Source organism: Tamandua tetradactyla, chromosome 5 (genome assembly GCF_023851605.1).
Source record: "Tamandua tetradactyla isolate mTamTet1 chromosome 5, mTamTet1.pri, whole genome shotgun sequence".
Lineage (NCBI taxonomy): Eukaryota > Metazoa > Chordata > Mammalia > Pilosa > Myrmecophagidae > Tamandua > Tamandua tetradactyla.
In genome coordinates, this window is record NC_135331.1 from 8,200,167 (window position 1) to 8,220,579 (window position 20,413).

At 39.7% G+C, this 20,413-nt stretch overlaps 1 protein-coding gene across 5 annotated transcripts in view; it reads right to left on the bottom strand.

Moving 5' to 3' along the window:
* The window catches only part of DNAH10 (dynein axonemal heavy chain 10), a 194,076-nt gene that overhangs the window by 68,091 nt on the left and 105,572 nt on the right, over positions 1–20,413 (bottom strand). For all 5 annotated transcript variants that reach the window (XM_077159595.1, XM_077159598.1, XM_077159596.1 and 2 more), the window contains exons 40-45: positions 19,034–19,169; positions 17,508–17,630; positions 16,246–16,380; positions 15,728–15,944; positions 4,773–4,892; positions 3,670–3,815 (exon numbers count right to left, since the gene is read on the bottom strand). In XM_077159595.1, coding sequence (XP_077015710.1) covers positions 3,670–3,815; positions 4,773–4,892; positions 15,728–15,944; positions 16,246–16,380; positions 17,508–17,630; positions 19,034–19,169 — 877 coding nt within the window. The remainder of the gene's footprint in view (positions 1–3,669; positions 3,816–4,772; positions 4,893–15,727; positions 15,945–16,245; positions 16,381–17,507; positions 17,631–19,033; positions 19,170–20,413) is intronic.

The following is a 20,413-nucleotide window of genomic DNA, read 5'->3' on the forward strand; positions in this document are numbered from 1 at the left end:
CATGTATCCAGAGGGGCAGCAGCCTCAGAGACCCCGTGGAAGGGACTTCTGAATGTGGCTTCATTTTGCCTGACTCCACAAACTTGTAGGTTCCTCTGGCTGGAAACATCCCTTCCTTGCCCCCTGCACACCATACCCTTAAAACTAAGTGTATGGGATTGAATCATGTGTCCTGGCCTTGGTTTTGGTCCATATCCTGGAGGAAACATTATAAATAAGATCTCTTTAAGATGTTACTTCAGATAAATTGTGGCTCAACTGAGTCAAGTTGGGCTTTCATCTATATTATTAGAGTCCTTTATAAGAAGAATAAAAGTCAGATGGAAAGAGAAGCCATAGGGAGCAGTCAGAAGCCAGAGTCAATGAAACCCAGAGCACAAAGGAGAAGATGCCACCATGCACATTGCCATGTGACAGAAGAGCCAAGGAATCCCAAAGAAGGCACCCACCTTAGGAGAAAGCAAGTCTTCTAGCCTCTGAAAATGTAAGCCAATAAATTCCTTTGTTTAACTCATTGATATTTGTTTTAGTAGCTGGGAAACTAAAACACAAAGTAAACCCTATTTGTCTGTGCCAGTGCTGAGTGAGTTTGATCACCATGTGCAGCCTGGCCTAGCCCTGCTCACATCTCTTATTATGCTCAATGCAAAGCCCAGCTGACCACTCTCTAACCCAGTGAGGCACATGGTGTCCTGGAGCCCCTATGTTGCCCGAGTCACTGGGAGTGGAAGAAGCATCAGTCTAGGTGAGAGAATCAAGGGGAAAGCCAAGTGAAAAATTGTTAGCAGTCGAAATGCAATACACCAGAAACAGTATGGCTTTTAAAAAGGGGAATTTAATAAGTTCCTAATTTACAATTCTAAGGCCAAGAAAGTGTCCCAGTTGAAACAAGTCTATAGAAATGTCCAGTCTAAGGCATCCAGGGAAAGATACATCGGGTTCAAGAAGGCTGACGATGTTCAGAGTTTCTCTCTCAAGTGAGAAGGCACATGGCGAACACAGTCAGGGTTTCTCTCTCATCTGGAAAGGCACGAGACAAACACAGCATCATCTGCTAGCTTTCTCTTGTGGCTTCCTGTTTCATGAAGCTCCCAGGGAGGCATTTTCCTTCTTCATCTCCAAAGGTCACTAGCTGGTGGACTCTCTGCTTCTCCTAGCTGTGTCATTTTGTTCTGCTCTCTCTGAAATCTTCATTCTCCAAAACGTTTCCTCTTTTACAGGATTCCAGTAAACTAATCAAGACCCACCCAAATGCGTGGAGACATGTCTCCACCTAGTTCACCTTAACAACCACTCTTGATTGAGTCACATCTCCAGGGAGATGATCTAATTTACAGTTTCAAACATACAGTATTGAATAGGGATTAGAAGAAGTGGCTACCTTTACAAAATGGGATTAGGATTAAAACATGGCTTTTCTAGGGTACATAAACCTTTTCAAACTGGCACATCCTCTTTCAGGTTCAAAAGGCCAAAACAGGATTTGGAAACTTAAATAATGAGCAAGTGATAATGAAAATGGAGCACTGAGTCAGTGAGATTTAAGTCAAGTATATAATAGCTGATCCTCCTAAAAATCACAGGAAACTACTTGGGGTAGTCTTCACTCAGTTATAAGAAATAAATAAAAAATTCTCTAAACCAAAAGAGGTAAAGTGGTGAAGAGGAGAATGCTGAGCTAGAACAGACTTCTTCTTGGGACACCCCAAGCATACCTGCACCATCATATTTCAAATATTCACTTCACATTTGTCGCCCCCACTGACTACTAACCCCTCAAGAGCAGGACCTCATCTGCCTTGTTCACTACAGCTTGCCCTTGCAGCACCCACCTAGCTAAGGGTCTGACACAAAAATCAAGCCCTCCCATATTTGACAAATGGCCGGAGGAAGGAAAGGAGAAATGTAGAAAATATTTTAGAAACCACAAAATGATGGGTTAATAATGTGATACACTCTTTTCAGTAGTACATAATCTAACTCAATCCATCTGGATAGATCATTTAAACAACCCAAACACAGGGAGCCAAAAAATGAGAATGAGAGCTTGTAATTCTGTATAGCTTAATGTAATTCCTGGATACATCTCACAGTATGCTGAGTAGATAATCTTTTTTTTTTTTTTTTTTTGAGCAGATAATTTTAAAGTCCCTTGACAGATGGGAGGAAAATATGGAACTATTAAATTTTACTACTGGGAAAACCCCTGACTTGATCAAAAATATTACGGACTCTCAAGTCAGTAGGCCAGTCCTCTGATCGGGAGGCTTGCCCTTGTGAAGCTCACTTACATAGCAGTGAAGGTAAGCCTATAGATAGAGATGTGCCTAAGAGTTACTTCCAGACGACCTCTTTCATTGCTTAGATGTGGCCTCTCTTTCTCTAAGGCCAACTCTGCAAGTAAAATCATTACCCTCTCCCCTACATGGGACATGGCATCCAGGGGTGAAAGTTTCCCTGGCAACATGGGATATGGTTCCCAGAGATAAACTTGGCCCTGGCACCATGGGATAGACAATGCCTTCCTGACCAAAAGGGGGAAAAGAATTGTAACAAATAAGGTATCAATGGCTGAGAGAGTTCAAATAGAGTTGGGAGGCGACTCTGGAGGCTACTCTTATGTAAGCTTTGGCTAGCTATTGCTACCTATCATGGTTTGCCAAACCCCAACTAAAACCATCCCTGCCAACCCTAAAGAATACCCAAGGCTTTATCTGAGATTCTACAAAGGTTTCATGCACTATGATTACTTTCCAGAAAAACTACACCCCCAGATGGGTTCCTAGGTCAGATAAATCCTGAAACCCAGAGGGGCCATCCTCCCCAGAACATCAACTAGTTCCATTCCCGTATTGCAGATTACTGACAGCCCTTTCCAACATGAAAATGCTAGAATGGGCATAGCCCAAATACCCCTCAAAGATGGGGAGAAAGATCAAAAGAAAAGGAGAAGTCCTAACAGAGAAGATAGAATTTAACAAATGTGTATGACTGCTGAATCATTATATTGGTATTTCTTTTAGTCTCCAGTATCTTGGAGTAGCTAGAAGGAAAAACATGGAATCGTAACCCAAACCAAACCCTGAAATCTGTTCTAAAACAATTACAATGTGCTTTGAAATTTATTGTTTTTTGTATATATATTATTTTTCACAATAAAAAAAAACAGAAAAATAATAGAAATGTGATAGTCTCAAGAGGATCTCCTGCAGCCCTCCCTGCATCAGGGTGGACTCTCTGATTAACAGAATGTAGCAGAAGGACTGGTATGTGGCTTCCATGGCTTAGCTATAAAGACACGGCAGCTTCTGCTTTGCTTTCTACCTTGGATTATCCTCTCTGAGGGAAGCCAACTGCCATGTCCTGAGGATACTTCAGCAGGCCTTGGAGAATTCCACATGGTGAGGGTCTGAGGCCTCCAGCCAACAGCCACGTCAATGAACCATCTTGAAAGCCTGTTGTCCAGGCCCAGACAAGCTGTCAGATGACGGGAGCCTGGGAAGTGACTGCGAACCCATGAAAGACCCGAGCTAGGTCCATTCAGGAAGCCACCCTCAGATTCTTGACCCACAGGTATGGTGGGTTAACATGTGTTATTTGAGTTAAGCTGCTAAGTTTAGGGGTGATTTGTTATGCAGGAAAAGATAACTAATATAAATAATGACTTACATTAGTCTCTTTATTCAGGCTTTTGAGGAAGTTCTGGGTAGTGGCTGTCTTAGAGGTGCCAGATTCACCAACCAAAATAATTGGGTGCTTAATTTTAACCATTTGTTCCAACATCCAGGTTGTGCGGGTTGTATCCACTGTATGAACTGATAAAAAATATATTAAAGTGGGAGCATTACAGCAACTCCAAAGAGTGAAAACATTCCACAACCTGGAGTTTCCATAATCCATAAAAAGCACCAGCAAAAAGCCAAGATGTGACCTTGAACACATATCTATGGATAAAATCTTCTTAGGAGAACTTCCTTACCCAAACCAATTATTTTTAATAGCTTCATTGAGGTATAACTTACCTACCATAAAATTCAGCTATTATAAGTATATACTTTGAGGAGTTTGATACATTTATCATCACCATAATCCAAGTATAGCATATCCGACCTGTTTTTAATTTGAACTCTGATATTCAGGATATGAAAAGTTCAACTTCTCCCTTGATCATATTGCTCAGATACCAGCATATACTTCCTCTAAAGGGTGCATCTAACCAAGAAGTTTTTCATCCTTATGGGTGCCTGTGCACCAATCAGTTAACTCTGTAACGAAGCACCAAAATTAGACACCTGTGTGAAATTAACCAGTCCACATTTCATCTAAAATAGCCAATGGAGCAGATTTAAAATATGGCTCAAAATATAATCATCTATAGTATATGACTTCTATGACTTTTAAGGCAGCACCTTTTACAAAACACTGCCTGGTTCCTCTAGTTCCTTCTTCCCATGCTCAGCCAGCTCTGGCCTGAAGGGAGACCATGAAAATGTGGCAGAGCAAAGTAGCACCCCTCAGCCACCTTACACCTCACCAATACAAGTATTTTGGTGCCTGGGCATTGCAGACATCTGAAGATGCACAGAGCCAGCAGCATATAAAAGGGACCAAAACCTTTGGCAAGGCTTATGGCTCATGCTTCTCAATTCCGCTCAACCAGCACTTTGGGTGTAACTCAGTGCATGGGAGAGGCCACGTCATGTGCTTGTTTCTTCACTGTCCAAGAATCGAACACCATGAAAACAAGGAACAGGGGTTTGGTTCTCACTTACCCAGGATGTCAATAAATTTCCTCTCAAAAGCATGGATATACTCAGGAACTAATTTATTCCATGGGACCCATTGCCGCCGCTTGGGATCAAAATGGAAGTCATACAGTGTTGGAAGGTGACCTACAATAAATATTAGTTTGTTTTATTTTGGCCAAAACGCAGAAGTGCAGAAGCAGTGCAGGCATTTGCTTGAAATAAACTAATGCTACTCATTCACAGGACAGATTATTACTGAGTGCCTTCCCTAGGCTAGGAATTAAATAGTGAGACAGAAAGTCCTGGTCCTTGTACAGTTGTTGGTGGGTTGGGTGAAAGAGATCTGAGGAGCCCTTCCCATAATCTCCATCATCAGCTTTGATCTGCACTCTTCCTTACCACAAACATGGGACATCTTCTCCAACATAGAGGTCCTATGCAAACCCAGCTTTTAGCCAAGTCCAAACTGACTACCACACTTATGCCTCACCAATACAAACATTTTGGAGCCACCACTGCAAGGAAGATGTAATGGGTTGAATAGCATTTCCAAAAAATTAACGTCTACTCAGAACCTCAGAGAGTGACATTATTTGGAAATAAGATCTTTGCAGATGGAATTGTGTTGAAAAGAGGTCATACTGGAGGAGGGCAGGCCCTAAATCCTGTATGACTAGTGTTCTTATAAGAAGAAGAGAAGACACACACAGAGAAAGGGAAAGGTCATGTGAAGATGTAGCCACAAGCCAAGAAATGTCAAGGAACACCAGGAGCTACCAGGAGCCAGAAGGGTTAGGAAGGGTTCTTCCCTGGTGCCTCTGCGGGAGTATGTTCCTGCTGATACCTTGGTTTCAGGCTTTTAACCTCCAAAACAGTGAGGTAATAAATTTCTATCATTTTAAGTCACGCAGTTTGTGGTACTTTGTTAGGGAAGCTATAGGAAACTAATATAAAATGTTTCCCAAAGGAAATACCATCCAAATTGAGACCTGAAAGATGGATAATCCTGATTCAAGAGAAGTGGAGGCAGCTAAGAGATACTGTGAGGGGAAACTGAGCATGAGGGAAGACTTGGACGCAACTGGGTGCAGGGAAGTTTAAAGGAATTGAGAGAAGTGAGGAGCGGAAGCTAGAAAGGTAGCATGGCTATATCATGAAGGCTTTGTCAGCAACTCTGGGTGCTTAATCTCCACCCTAAAGATGTTGAGGCACTGAAGGGTTAAAACAGGGGAGATATGATCAGATTTTTACTTATAAAGGATTGATATGACTGTAATAGGAAATGGATTTGAAGAAGATAAGAGTAGAGAAAGAAAAACCTATTAGTGAAGCTCCTGCCTTGTCCAGGGTAAAAAATATAGGAACAGTGCAGATGAGGAGAAATGAAGAACTCAAGAGATGTTAAAGAGGTAGAACTGAGAGAACTGAAATGATGGGATGGGGTGTCAACAGAGTGCCAAGGTCACCTCTGTTAAAAATACATACCTACATATATAGCTAGATAGACAGAGAGAGAGAGAGATGGATGATAGATAGATAGATAGATAGATAGATAGATAGATAGATAGATAGATAGATAGATAGATAGATGATAGATAGATAGATGGATGGATGGATGGATGGATGGATGGATGGATGGATGGATGGATGGATGGATAGATGGATAGATGGATAGATGGATAGATGAACTGAGCTAAGGACCCAAGAGAAGGCTCATAAAAGGGGGAGCCTGGAAACCATAGCTGTGGTGTGATGTAGAAGCTCAAAGTGGGCGTGAAGAGTGAAAAGAGGATCTTGAACCAAGCCTGGATTTGGATGGACAGAAGAAGAGGAATCAACAAAAAAAAGACTTTGGTGGAGTGCCAGAGGGATAGAGGAAGAAAGTTTTAAAAAGGTAGGAAGTGATCATTCATGTCCAGTGCCAGGATGCGACCAGGAAAACAAGGATTAAGCAGGACCATCTGAAGTGACAAGGAGGCAGTAGGAATGCTTGGTGGAAAAGTTTTGATGGAGCTGAGGGGAAAGAAGCAAGATGGCAGTTGATTGAGAAGTGGATGAGAAATAGCTGGCAGACAACCGTCTAAGGAGCTTGGCTTTAAAAAAGAAGAGGCAGAGAGGAGAGTCTAGAAGGGGACAGAATTAAGAAAGGTGTACTTGAGCATGTCATAAGAGCAGAAATGTAGAACTGGTAAGAGAAGGAGAGAATGAAGATACAAGAGAGAGAGAAGAAAACAAGTGGAACAAGAAACCTGAAAAGCTGTGAAGGGATAGACTTCAAAGAACAGGGACAGAATGCAGGGGATATCCTCCTCTTCCACTGGAAAAGGAGAAAGAAGATGGGAGCTGGGACAATCAATTCTTCAGATGTGACAGCTGAGAATGGGAGCTATTTCTATCTTCTATTTTCCATGTTGAAGAAGGGAGGTTATCTGCTGAAAGAGGGAAGATGGTAAGGTGAAATCTGGGGGAGAAAGAAGGTAAATGCCTGTTGAGACAGGAAAGAGCCAATTAGGGGCACATATGCATTGAGAGATGGCATGCAGGGAAGGCCTGGTTCAAGTTAGAGACTGAATTTATGGAGACACCTGCATGAGTTTCTCAATACTCATCAATTCTTGGAAAGGCAGAGGAGCCAATAAGGGGTTTTCTTGGAGGAATTCAACAGAAACACTTTAGGCAAGGGAGTTGGGGGATTTGGACAGTAGTAGCTGAAGTGATGGGCCACCTACAAAGGAAGGGAAGATAAAAGGAAGGAGCCATGGTAGTTGGGAGTTCAAAAGCTGAGAGGAAGGAGAAAATTGAGGGACTGAAAATGGCAGCCCCCATGAGGTTAGAGTAGAACAAAAATGGTAAAAGGAGAACAGGAGGCAGAGAGTGGAAAGCAAGGATTTATGACTGCAGAGTCAGGAACAGAGTCAGAGATGTCAAGGTCCAGAATGAGGTCAAGGAACTGGATGGCTGAAGTAGCATGCAGGAGAAGGTGTCTGGTAATGGGCCGTCTACAGGACCACTCAGGTCCCCAAGGTTCAAGAGCGAGGAAATAAGAGTTAACAACAAATAAGAGTTAACAACAAGACAGGAAGTGGACACAACACTGTCTCCAAGTGAGAGGTTTGCAGATGACACAAAGTCAGGGTGGTATACTCAGCTGGGAAGCACACCCTCAAAAGAGGCTTCAGGCTCTGAAAAAGAACAATCAAAGTGCCTTCAAAAAGACATAGCCTTTACAAATATGTTTTCTTTGCTCAGTGACTCTCCATTAGAAAGACCAGAGAGCATTCTACTTTGAATTTTAAAAAGAACACTGCAGGTAATAAATGTAGAATACAGCTTAGAAACTTGTCTACCTGCCAAGCCATATTCAAGTATGAATAAGAGATGAACAAAGGATTCTACTGTTACATATATTTCCTTAAGGATGCATATTTTTCATTGTATATAGTCCCTTGAGAATGTACATTTTTTGTGGCAAAACTTAAACCTTCACATGATGGTTTCCTATAAATGATCTACAAACCCATACTTGATAATCTACTGTATAGCAAATAAATTAAATTATGGAACCTTAGAGCAGTGATTAAAACACAGAGAGAGGGCCAAGATGGTGATTTAGCAATGTGCGCATTTTAGTTCGTCCTCCAGAACAACTACTAAATAATCAGAAACAGTACAGAACAGCTCCTGGGGCCACATCAGTGACCGGACACACAGCGTACCCCAGCCTGTCCCAGCTGAACCGGTTGCGAGCCTCCCCAGAAGCCAGGGAGAGTCCACCAAAGTTAAAGGAACCGCATCATCTTATGCTGGTGGGACCCTCAGGCAGACAAGCAACACATACTGGGCAGGATAAGAAAAACAGAGTCCAGATACTTCACAGGAAAGTCTTTCAATCTGCTGGGTCTCACCCTCAGGTAAAACGGAAGCAGGTGACTCTTTCCTCCTGATAGGAGGCCAGTTTGGCTTGGGAAAATCCGGCTGGGGTCTATAATACCTACGTAGACCCTCCTAAGGGTGAGGGAACAAGAGGCACCACAAAAGCAGGGCAAGAAACAAGAAAACAAGAACTGAAAAATTCTCCTCTGTTAAACAAAACCTAAGCTAGAGGTCCAGAAAAAGCTGAACTGAATGTCAAAGAATGGATAGACAACAAATTCATCCAGCAAGAAAACCCTAGGTAAAAGAAGTAAAGCAATCCCCAGAATAAACTAGTTAAGGTAATTAAATGTCTAGACGCCAGCAAAAAATAACAAATCACACTAGGAAAATTGAAGATATGGCCCAAAGGAACAAACCAACAATTCAAATGACACACAGGAGCTGAAACAATTAATTCAGAACATATGAACAGACATGGAAAAACCTCATCAAAAACCAAATCAATGAATTGAGGGAGGATATAAAGAAGGCAAGGAATGAACAAAAAGAAGAAATGGAAAGTCTGTAAAAAAAAATCGCAGAACTTATGGGAATGAAAGGCACAGTAGAAGAGATGAAAAAACAATGGAAACCTACAATGGTAGATTTCAAGAGGCAGAAGATAGGATTAGTGCACTGGAGGATGGAACATCTGAAATCCGACAAGAAACAGAAACTATAGGGAAAAAAATGGAAAAATATGAGCAGGGACTCAGGAAACTGAATGACAATGTGAAGCGCATAAATATGCGTGTTGTGGGTGTCCCAGAAGGAGAAGAGAAGGGGAAAAGAGGAGAAAAACTAATGGAAGAAATTATCACTGAAAATTTCCCAACTCTTATGAAAGACTTAAAATTACAGATCCAAGAAGGGCAGCGTACCCCAAAGAGAATAGATCCAAATAGACGTACTCCAAGATACTTAATAATCAGAATGTCAGAGGTCAAAGAGAAAGAGAGGATCTTGAAAGTAGCAAGAGAAAAGCAATCCATCACATGCAAGGGAAACCAATAAGACTATACATAGATTTCTCAGCAGAAACCATGGAGGTGAGAAGACAGTGGGATGATATATTTAAATTACTAAAGAGAGAAAAACTGCCAACCATGAATTCTATATCCAGCAAAATTGTCCTTCAAAAATGAGGGAGAATTTAAAACATTTTCAGACAAAAAAATCACTGAGAGAATTTGTGACCAAGAGACCAGCTCTGCAAGAAATACTAAAGGGGGCACTAGAGACAGATACGAAAAGACAGAAGAGAGGTGTGGAGAAGAGTGTAGAAAGGAAGACTATGAGTAAAGATAAAAAGAAGGAAAATTAGATATGACATATAAAATCCAAAAGGCAAAATGGTAGAAGAAAGTACTACCTGTACAGTAATAACACTAAATGTTAATGGACTGAATTCCCCAATCAAAAGACATAGATTGGCAGAATGGATTAAAAAACAGGATCCTTCTATATGCTGTCTACAGGAAACACATCTTAGACCCAAAGATAAACATAGGTTGAAAGTGAAAGGTTGGGAAAAGATATTTCATGCAAATAACAATCAGAAAAGAGACGGAGTAGCTATACTAATATCCAACAAATTAGACTTCAAATGTAAAACAGTTAAAAGAGACAAAGAAGGATACTATGTACTAATAAAAGGAACAATTCAGCATGAAGACATAACAAGAGTAATATTTTTTTACACCGAACCAGAATGTTCCAAAATACATATGGCAAACACTGAAAAGAGAAATAGACACAGCTACCATAATAGCTGGAGACTTCAATTCACCACTCTCATCAATGGACAGAACATCTAGACAGAGGATCAATAAAGAAACAGAGAATTTGAATAATACAATAAATGAGTTAGACTTAACAGACATTTATAAAACATTACACCCCACAACAGCAGGATACACCTTTTTCTCAAGTGCTCATGGATCATTCTTGAGGACAGACCATATGCTGGGTCACAAAGCAAGTCTCAATAAATTTAAAAAGATTGAAATCATACAAAACACTTTCTCAGATCATAAAGGAATGAAGTTGGAAATCAATAATACACAGAGTGCCAGAAAATTCACAGATATGTGGAGGCTCAACAACACATTCTTAAACAACCAGTGGGTCAAGGAAGAAATTACAAGAGAAATCAGTAAATATCTCGAAGCAAATGAAAATGAAAACACAACATATCAAAACTTATGGGACGCAGCAAAGGCAGTGCTAAGAGGGAAATTTATTGCCCTAAATGCCTATATCAAAAAAGAAGAAAGGGCAGAAATTGAGGAATTAATGGTCCACTTGGAAGAACTAGAGAAAGAACAGCAAACTAACCCCAAAGCAAGCAAAAGGAAAGAAATAACAAAGATTAGAGCAGAAATAAATGAAATTGAGAACATGAAAACAATTGAGAAAATCAATAAAACCAGAAGCTGGTTCTATGAGAAAATCAATAAGATTGATGGGCCCTTAGAAAGAGTGACAAAAAGAAGAAGAGAGAGGATGCAAATAAATAAGATCAGAAATGGAAGAGGAGACATAACAACTGACTCTACAGAAATAAAGGAAGTAATGACAGGATACTATGAACAACTTTATGCTAATAAATACAACAATGTAGATGAACTGGACAACTTCCTAGAAAGGCATGAACAACCAACTTTGACTCAAGAAGAAATAGACGACCTCAACAAACCAATCACAAGTAAACAAACTGAGTCAGTCATTAAGAAGCTCCCCAAAAAGAAAAGTCCAGGACCAGATGGCTTCACATGTGAATTCTACCAAACATTCCAGAAAGAATTAGTACCAATCCTGCTCAAACTCTACCAAAAAAATTGAAGAGGAGGGAAAGCTACCTAATTCATTCTACGAAGCCAACATTATCCTCATACCAAAACCAGGCAAAGATATTACAAAAAAGGAAACTACAGACCAATCTCTCTAATGAATATAGATGTAAAAATCCTCAACAAAATTCTAGCAAATCGAATCCAGCAACACATTAAAAGAATTATACATCATGACCAAGTAGGATTCAGCCCAGGTATGCAAGGATGGTTCAACATAAGAAAATCAATTAATATAATACACCATATCAACAAATCAAAGCAGAAAAATCACATGATCATCTCAATTGACGCAGAAAAGGCATTTGACAAGATTCAACATCCTTTCCTGTTGAAAACACTTCAAAGGATAGCAATACAAGGGAACTTCCTTAAAATGATAAAGGGAATATATGAAAAACCCACAGCTAATATCATCCTAATGGGAAAAAACTGAAAACTTTCCCCCTAAGATCAGGAACAAGACAAGGATGTCCACTATCACCACTGTTATTCAACATTGTGTTGGAAGTTCTAGCCAGAGCAATTAGACAAGAAAAAGAAATACAAGGCATCAAAATTGGAAAGGAAGAAGTGAAACTCTCACTGTTTGCAGATGATATGATACTATATGTTGAAAACCCTGAAAAATCCACAGCAAAACTACTAGAGCTAATAAATGAGTATAGTAAAGTGGCAGGTTACAAGATCAACACAAAAATCTGTATGTTTCTATACACTAGTAATGAACAATCTGAGGGGGAAATCAAGAAACGAATTCTATTTACAACTGCAACCAAAAGAATAAAATATTTAGGAATAAATTTAACTAAAGAGACAAAAGACCTATACAAATAAAACTACAAGAAATTGTTAAAAGAAATCACAGATGACCTAAATAGATGGAAGGGCATACCATGTCCATGGACTGGAAGACTAAATATAGTTAAGATGTCCATTCTACCTAAATTGATTTACAGATTCAATGCAATACCAATTAAAATCCCAACAACTTACTTTTCAGAAATAGAAAAACCAGTAAGCAAATTTATCTGGAAGGACAGGGTGCCCCGAATTGCTAAAAGTATCTTGAGGGAAAAAAAACGAAGCTAGAGGTCTCACGCTGCCTGACTTTAAGGCATATTATGAAGCTACAGTGGTCAAAACAGCATGGTACTGGCATAAAGATAGATATATTGACCAATGGAATCAAATAGAGTGTTCAGATATAGACCCTCTCATCAATGGACAATTGATCTTTGATAAGGCAGTCAAACCAACTCACTTGGGACAGAACAGTCTCTTCAATAGATGATGCCTAGAGAACTGGATATCCATATGCAAAAGAATGAAAGAGGACCCATATCTCACACCCTATACAAAAGTTAACTCAAAATGGATCAAAGACCTAAATATTAGGTATAAGACCATAAAACAGTTAGAAAAAAATGTAGGGAAATGTCTTATAAATCTTATACTTGGAGGCGGTTTTATAGACCTTACACCCAAAGCAAGTGCACTGAAGAAAGAAAGAAAGAAATGGGAACTCCTCTAAATTAAACACTTTGGCACATCAAAGAACTTCATCAAGAAAGTAAAAACACAGCCTACACAATGGGAGATAGTATTTGGAAAGGACATATCAGATAAAGGTCTAGTATCCAGAATTTATAAAGAGATTGTTCAACTCAACAACAAAAATACAGCCAATCCAATTACAAAATGGGAAAAAGACTTGAACAGACATTTCTCAGAAGAGGAAATACAAATGGCCAAAAGGCACATGAAGAGATGCTCAACATCCCTGGGCATTAGAGAAATGCAAGTCAAAACCACAATGAGATATCATCTCACACCCACCAGAATGGCCATTATCAACAAAACAGAAAATGACAAGTGCTGGAGAGGATGTGGAGAAAGAGGCACGCTTATTCATTGTTGGTGGGAATGTCAAATGGTGCAACCGCTGTGGAAGGCAGTTTGGCGGTTCCTCAAAAATCTGAATATAGAATTGCCATTGACCCGGCAATACCATTGCTCAGTATCTATTCAAAGGACATAAGGGCAAAGACACAAACGGACATTTGCACACCAATGTTTATAGCAGCATTATTTACAATTGCAAGGAGATGGAAACAGCCAAAATGTTCAACAGACAAGTGGCTAAACAAACTGTGTTATATACATATGATGGAATATTATGCAGCTTTAAGACAGAAGTTATGACGTATGTAACAACATGGATGGACCCTGAGAACATTAGGCTGAGTGAGATTAGCCAAAAACTAAAGGACAAATACTGTATGGTCTCACTGATATGGACTGGCATTATTGAATAAACTTGGAATATTTCGTTGGTAATAGAGACCATCAGATTGGAGCTGAAGGGATACAGATTGTACAACAGGACTGAATATAAAAACTCAGAAATGGACAGCACAATACTACCTAACTATAATACAATTATGTTAAAACACTGAATGAAGCTGCATGTGAGAATAATTGAGGGAGGAGGGCTGGGGGCATAAATGAAATCAGAAAGAAAGACGTTAAAGACTGAGATGGCATAATCTAGGAATGCCTAGAGTGTATAATAATAGTGACTAAATGTACAAATTTTAAAAACGTTTTTGCATGAGGAAGAACAAAGGAATGTCATTACTGCAGGGTGCTGAAAATAGATGGTAATCAATATTTTAAAATTTCAACTTATGTGTGAGACTAAAGCAAAAAATGTTTATTTGGTACAAAAATCATATTTTGACTAGTGCATTTCCTAATATAACTTATGTAGATAGCTTGATTGAACACCATAAGTATTTGGAATCTTGGGTAGGACATGAGATTTTGTTGGTTTGTCCAGAGTGATGCCCTGAAAAATCTCAGAGTGATTCGATCAGTGAGTGGAATAGTGTTTGCAGAGTCCCCTTCGGGGAATGGTGAGAACAGGGAGAAATTCAACTTCCCCAAGTTGAATTCTTGATATTCTCACAAGCAGTGTGAACAACCAAAGCTATAGGCTGAGCCCCCAGTCTTGGAGTTTGTTCATATGAAACTTAACCCCACAGGGGATAGGTCAAGCCTACTTAAAATTTAGGCCTAAGAGTCACCCCCAAGAGAGCCTCTTTTTTTGCTCAGATGTGGCCCCTCTCCCCAGCCAACACAACAAGCAAACTCACCACCCTCCCCCTGTCTATGTGGGACATGACTCCCGGGGGTGTGGACCTTCCTGGCAACGTGGGACAGAAATCCTAGAATGAGCTGAGACTCAGTATCGAGGGATTGAGAAAACCTTCTCGACCAAAAGGGGGAAGAGCAAAATGAGACCAAGTGTCAGTGGCTGAGAGATTCCAAACAGAGTCGAGAGGTTATTCTGGACGTTATTCTTACGCATTATGTAGAGATCACCTTGTTATTCAAGATGTAATGGAGAGGTTGGAGGGAACTGGCTGAAAATGTAGAGCTGTGTTCCAGTCGCCATGTTTCTTGAGGATGCTTGAATAATGATACAGCTGTCACAATGTGACTGTGTGATTGTGAAAACCTTATGTCTGATGCTCCTTTTATCTACCTTGTCAACAAAGGAGTAGAACATATGGAATAAAAATAAATAATAGCGGGAACAAATGTTAAAATAAATTTAGTTTGAAATGCTAGTGATCAATGAAAGTGAGGGGTAAGGGGTATGGTATGTATAATCTTTTTTTTCTGTTTTCATTTTATTTCTTTTTCTGAATTGATGCAAATGTTCTAAGAAATGATGACTATGCAACTAAGTGATGATATTGTGAATTACTGATTATATATGTAGAACGAAATGATCACATGTTAATGTTTTAGTTCGTTTGTTGTTAATTTTTTTAATAAATAAATGAATAAATAAAAATTTAAAAAAAAACAGAGAGAGAAGCCCAAAGGAGAAGAAATTCCAAAATTCTTCAGAATGTGAAAATTTAAAGAGCTTAAACAGAGAGAAGGAAGCAATTGCTTATGGCAGGTGAGAAAAACCTTCAAGAAAGGCCCTCCCAAGGGCTTGGGCTTCGGCAGCAGTTCCCATATTTGAACTTCTCCTGAGGGTACCACCAGCGGCTCTAATCTACAGATATGTTTCTCTACCAAAGCACAAAGCTGGGAAATCCATCCGGGCCTAAACATGGGAAAGCAAGAGCACTTTTTTCAAAATTCTAACCAAAAACAGTCTGAGCAGGAAAACAGGGTACAGTCACATCCTACCTGGCAATTCCCCAGGACGGGCCCAAATGTCTTGCGTATCAGCAGTAGGCAATGAAGCAAGGCGTTTAATACATTCGTCAAATTTAATCCTGCCGTCCTCAAGCAGGGAGGCTCCGAGAGAGCAGTACAGAGCCTCTAAGAAGAAACATTCCAGGAGATCGGGATCCTCTATTTCTCCTTCTAGCAACGCATCCAACATCTTGGTCAACTGGGTTACCTGGTTCACAGGAAAATACTCGGTTTAGCCCATATCTTCCACCCTCATGGGGTCAGTCTCTGTAATAAATCCTGGGTTTCCAGAGTGGAAGGACATATGAGACACTGTACCAGTACTGATGGATGGAGCCCAGCATCCTCTCTTGCCCACTCCCACAAAAGGAAATGTTGTGTCCATTTGACAGTAATCAGCAAGGTTTCCGTCTATCCATGTAGCATCTTTACTTCCCTGAGATGCCCACAGTGGGTCTATCTTTGGGGGAAAAGATTTCCTTTTGCTAACCATAGCCATCATTTCTTACCATATTTAGCTCTGTCTGTGGAACGATAGTCTTCAGCTTATCTCCTTGTCTTCCATCCACTATCCCTTCCACTATCACATCAATGAGATAGGGCACATATTTCTCAAAGAGACGCTGTAAATCCCCTTGTTCCATCTATAAAAGACCAAAATTCCAAAGTAATTTCAGAGGTTCTTTTATTAAAATGGAAGATAGTGTAAAGTTGCTCTTGTCAAAGAAGGGTGGGAAACTTCCAATGAATGATAAATTTGGCAGGTGAGTAAGCCCTGACATTAATGCCTTATCTCTGCAGAGGGATTTATCTTATTATAAAGTATTTGATTTCACTCCCAAATAGTCTACCTCACAATCCTGGGAGGGAGAGAGGTAGGATAACGGGTCCAACCTGACAGAAAAGGGGCTAATAATTTTTATGTTCAAATGACATGGCAAAGTCATAGAGCAGAGTGTGAGCTAGCGGGAGGCCCTTCTCGCCATCGAGGCACGGAAGATTAGCAGGGATCGACAGCTCCCTCTTGAATAGGACAGGGCCTCAAACTGTTCCATCATGTTTCCCTCAGTCTTTCCTTCTCTGGGGTAATTGGGTCCTGATTTCCAACTCCCTACAAGCCTAGTGGCCCTTCTAGGGATACAACCAGGCCAGCTGTGCCCTTTGAGAACACAGACAAGGTATCCTGGGTGTGGTCAGGTCACCATCCTGTACAGGGGACTATCAATAAAGCCTATCTTTGAGACAAAACAAATGCTGAGCAACTGAAATGACTAAGCCTCAGTTACCTGACCAGCTGGGTCCTTTACACACTGCATTCATCCACTTACGTGAAGTGCAGATGTTGGATACCTTCGAGAGACACGTCTACAATAGCTGGGCTTGTCTGGACTAGGGGTTTGCAAACTACAAGCTATGGGCCAAATCTGGCCTGCCACCATTTTGTAAATAAAGCTTTATTGGCATGTTTACATATTGTCTACAGCTACAATGGCCTGATTAATTGCAAAAGAAACTGTATGGCCTACAAAGCCTAAAGTATTTCTATCTGCTCCTTTATGGATAAAGTTTGCTAGATCACCAAAATTATTACTTATTCCACCAACTATGATTTATCACCCAATTTACTGATAACAGTGTTGACATGTTCAAACTCATGGACAGGTCAAGATCAAGGTCATGGCTTTCAACTACAAACATCTGTCTGAGTTATGTTTATCCAATTAGTCACAAGTACTAATAACTTGAGGTTCATTTTAAAAATAATTTTCACCTTGTTTGGTATTCGGTTAACCCATTTTTTCCAGTATGGTTCATATTTCAAATTTTTAGGATCGACATAAACCATCCCACATCGAGATACAGTTGCAGGGGAGGCATACTGTAAATCTCCAACCTGGAGAAATAAAGAACATCAGTCATGTTTACAAATATAAACAACTGGACTCCGTGTTTAAGGGCCATTTCTTGTGTAGAGTTTTCACAACTATGTAAAACCCAGGTCATATCCAGATTAACACAGCCCTCAAATGAGAGGGCTTCTAATTGAGGACTTATATTTGCGATGGGGAGATTATACAATTATGACATAACAACTTTTTAATTTTTCTTTTAATATAATTAATCTGAAAAGTTAATACACTGTAGAGTAGCTGGCAAAAAAAATAGAAAAGTATAAAGAATAAAATAAAGTGTCAAAAATCCCACCACACAGAGAGAAACACTGTTTTGGAACTTTTTCCTTTATACTTTTTAACATAGCTGAGATCATATAACATAAAACTTAATAAGTGAGCATCTAAGCCAGAAATGTTAACTCACTTATCGCTCTCTGTGTGAAAAAAAAAAAGACACATTTCAGTTAGCCAATCAGATAATGATATGCACAAATCCTCATGCAGCATGGCTGCACAGACAAATTTTTCAGGCCAAGAAATGCATTAAAATATTAAGCTAGATGAATCACTGTGTTGATATTTCTTTTAGTCACCAGGGTCTTAGAGTAGAAAGAAGGAAAAACCTAAAGTTGTAGAACAGTAACCCATAATAAACCCTGAAATCTGTTCTATAACTACTTGTTAACAATGTACTTTGAAATTTATGAAATCTTTTGCATATATGTTATATTTCATAATAAAAAATGTTTTTAAAAAATATCAGGCTACAGTGAAAAGGAACTCCCAGGATCACAGCTGTTGAACATGCCCAGAGGACAAGTAGTTCATATTGTAAGCAGAAGGTGGAGGGCCCTACAGAGTGGGGATCGACAGAACACCTCATATGCTATAAAGCTTGCAAAGAGAAATGAGGAAAAAATAAAGGCAAACAGTGCAAGAGAAAAAAGATGGTAATCAGAACTCCAGGAAAAGCAAAAGAGTCTAGAAGAAAGTAAACGAAACCACAGTACACTAGATGGCTCCAACTGATACTGGTTTAGTGCTCCACTGTCAGGAGGAGGAGTGGTGGGCTTGTGATTGAAGAGATTAATCCGCCTCTCATAAAAGTCAGTCAATGGATAATGTATAAACTTGATAAAGGAACAAAGAACATGCTAAGCATTTTACTTATAGATACGGAGGTAACTGTCAGGAGAAACAACTCGAGTGAAAAGTAATTGCCTTTGTAATACAGGAATGGGAGGTTGGGGAGACGTAGAAAGCCAAGGGCTGCATATAATAAACTCTGATGGTTTGTTTTTTTAATCATCTGTATTTATTACTGCATTAATAAACACATAAAATTTAAAATTTAAATTAAAAGAAAGATCTGTGCTCAAAATTACTTGTCATCACTACTTACCTCAAAGAGTAGAGCACAGTGTGCTTGAAGCCGAATGCGCTCCCCATTGGCCAATGTCAACAGCTTGTTGTCATCCATCACAGAATTCATGTTTTCTACCCAGAGGGCATCTACATCACCATCAAATAAGATGTACCTGTGGCAACCAAAGAAAGGACATGGACCCTGGGAGCTGGCAAGGATGGGACTCAGGATAGCCTGCCCATTCATGCTTAACATCTGTTCCCAGGGCTCTCTTTGGGGATCTGAGACAGAGCGCCCTACCTGGTCTACAGCCAGCACCACACGGTGCATGACAACTGTTTCATTAGTCATCTACATTTAAGAATCAGGAAACATCAAACAAAAATATGGATATCCTGTTTCTGTGGTACACCGGAAGGTCTGACAACACAGACCTGCATTCGTGGCATAGGAATAATCTGCTGACATTGAGGAGTGACCACCCAAAGAAGACAGGGCACTCTTTCCAGTCCACCCAAAACTTCCATCCTTTTCTTGAATTGAGGCTGAGCATCAATTGCTCTTTATTATTGATCTTGATCGCCCTGATTTTTCTTATGGTAAAGTTAAGAGGAAAGGAAAGCATTTCATATACTCAAGTAACCTGGACCACTCATTTAAGCTGGGCCCCCAGAAGCATCCAAGTATACAAGCCCAGGCTTTTACACCATTTGTCCTGGCTGCAGCTCTACTTGGGCTCCAAAGTCTCAGGTGTTCAAGCTACTGTAACAAGGCTATGATGGATCCTACCACAGCAAAGACTCATCTTCAAAGGACCAATGGTTTTCTCTGGTTGTGTGATGGTCTGACATTTCTTCCATTTAATTCACTGATATAAGTAGATGGATTTTTTCATTTATTTATTTTTTATTTATGATACATAACCACATACAAACACAAACATTCTTATCAAATGATCATTCCGTTCTTGTTATATAATCAATAACTCACACTATCATCACATAGTTGTGTACTCATCCTCATGATCATTTCTTAGAACATCTGCATCAATTCAGAAAAAGCAATAAAAAGGAAACAGAAAAAAAATTCATATATACCATACCCCTTAACCCTCCCCCTTCACGGATCACCAACATTTCAATCTACTAAATTTATTTTAACATTTGTTGCCCCTACTATTTATTTATTTTTAATCCATATGTTTTACTTGTCTGTCAATAAGGCAGACAAAAGGAGCATCAGACACCAGGCTCTCACAACCACACAGTCACACTGCAACAGTCATATCACCATAAAATTAAGAAGATGGATTTTTTTCAGTGCTAATATTTTGCTTTATTTTCTTTCAATACATTTTTCTTTTTAACTTTTCATTTTAGATAATTTCAAACTGACAGAATAACAAGAATAGAATAG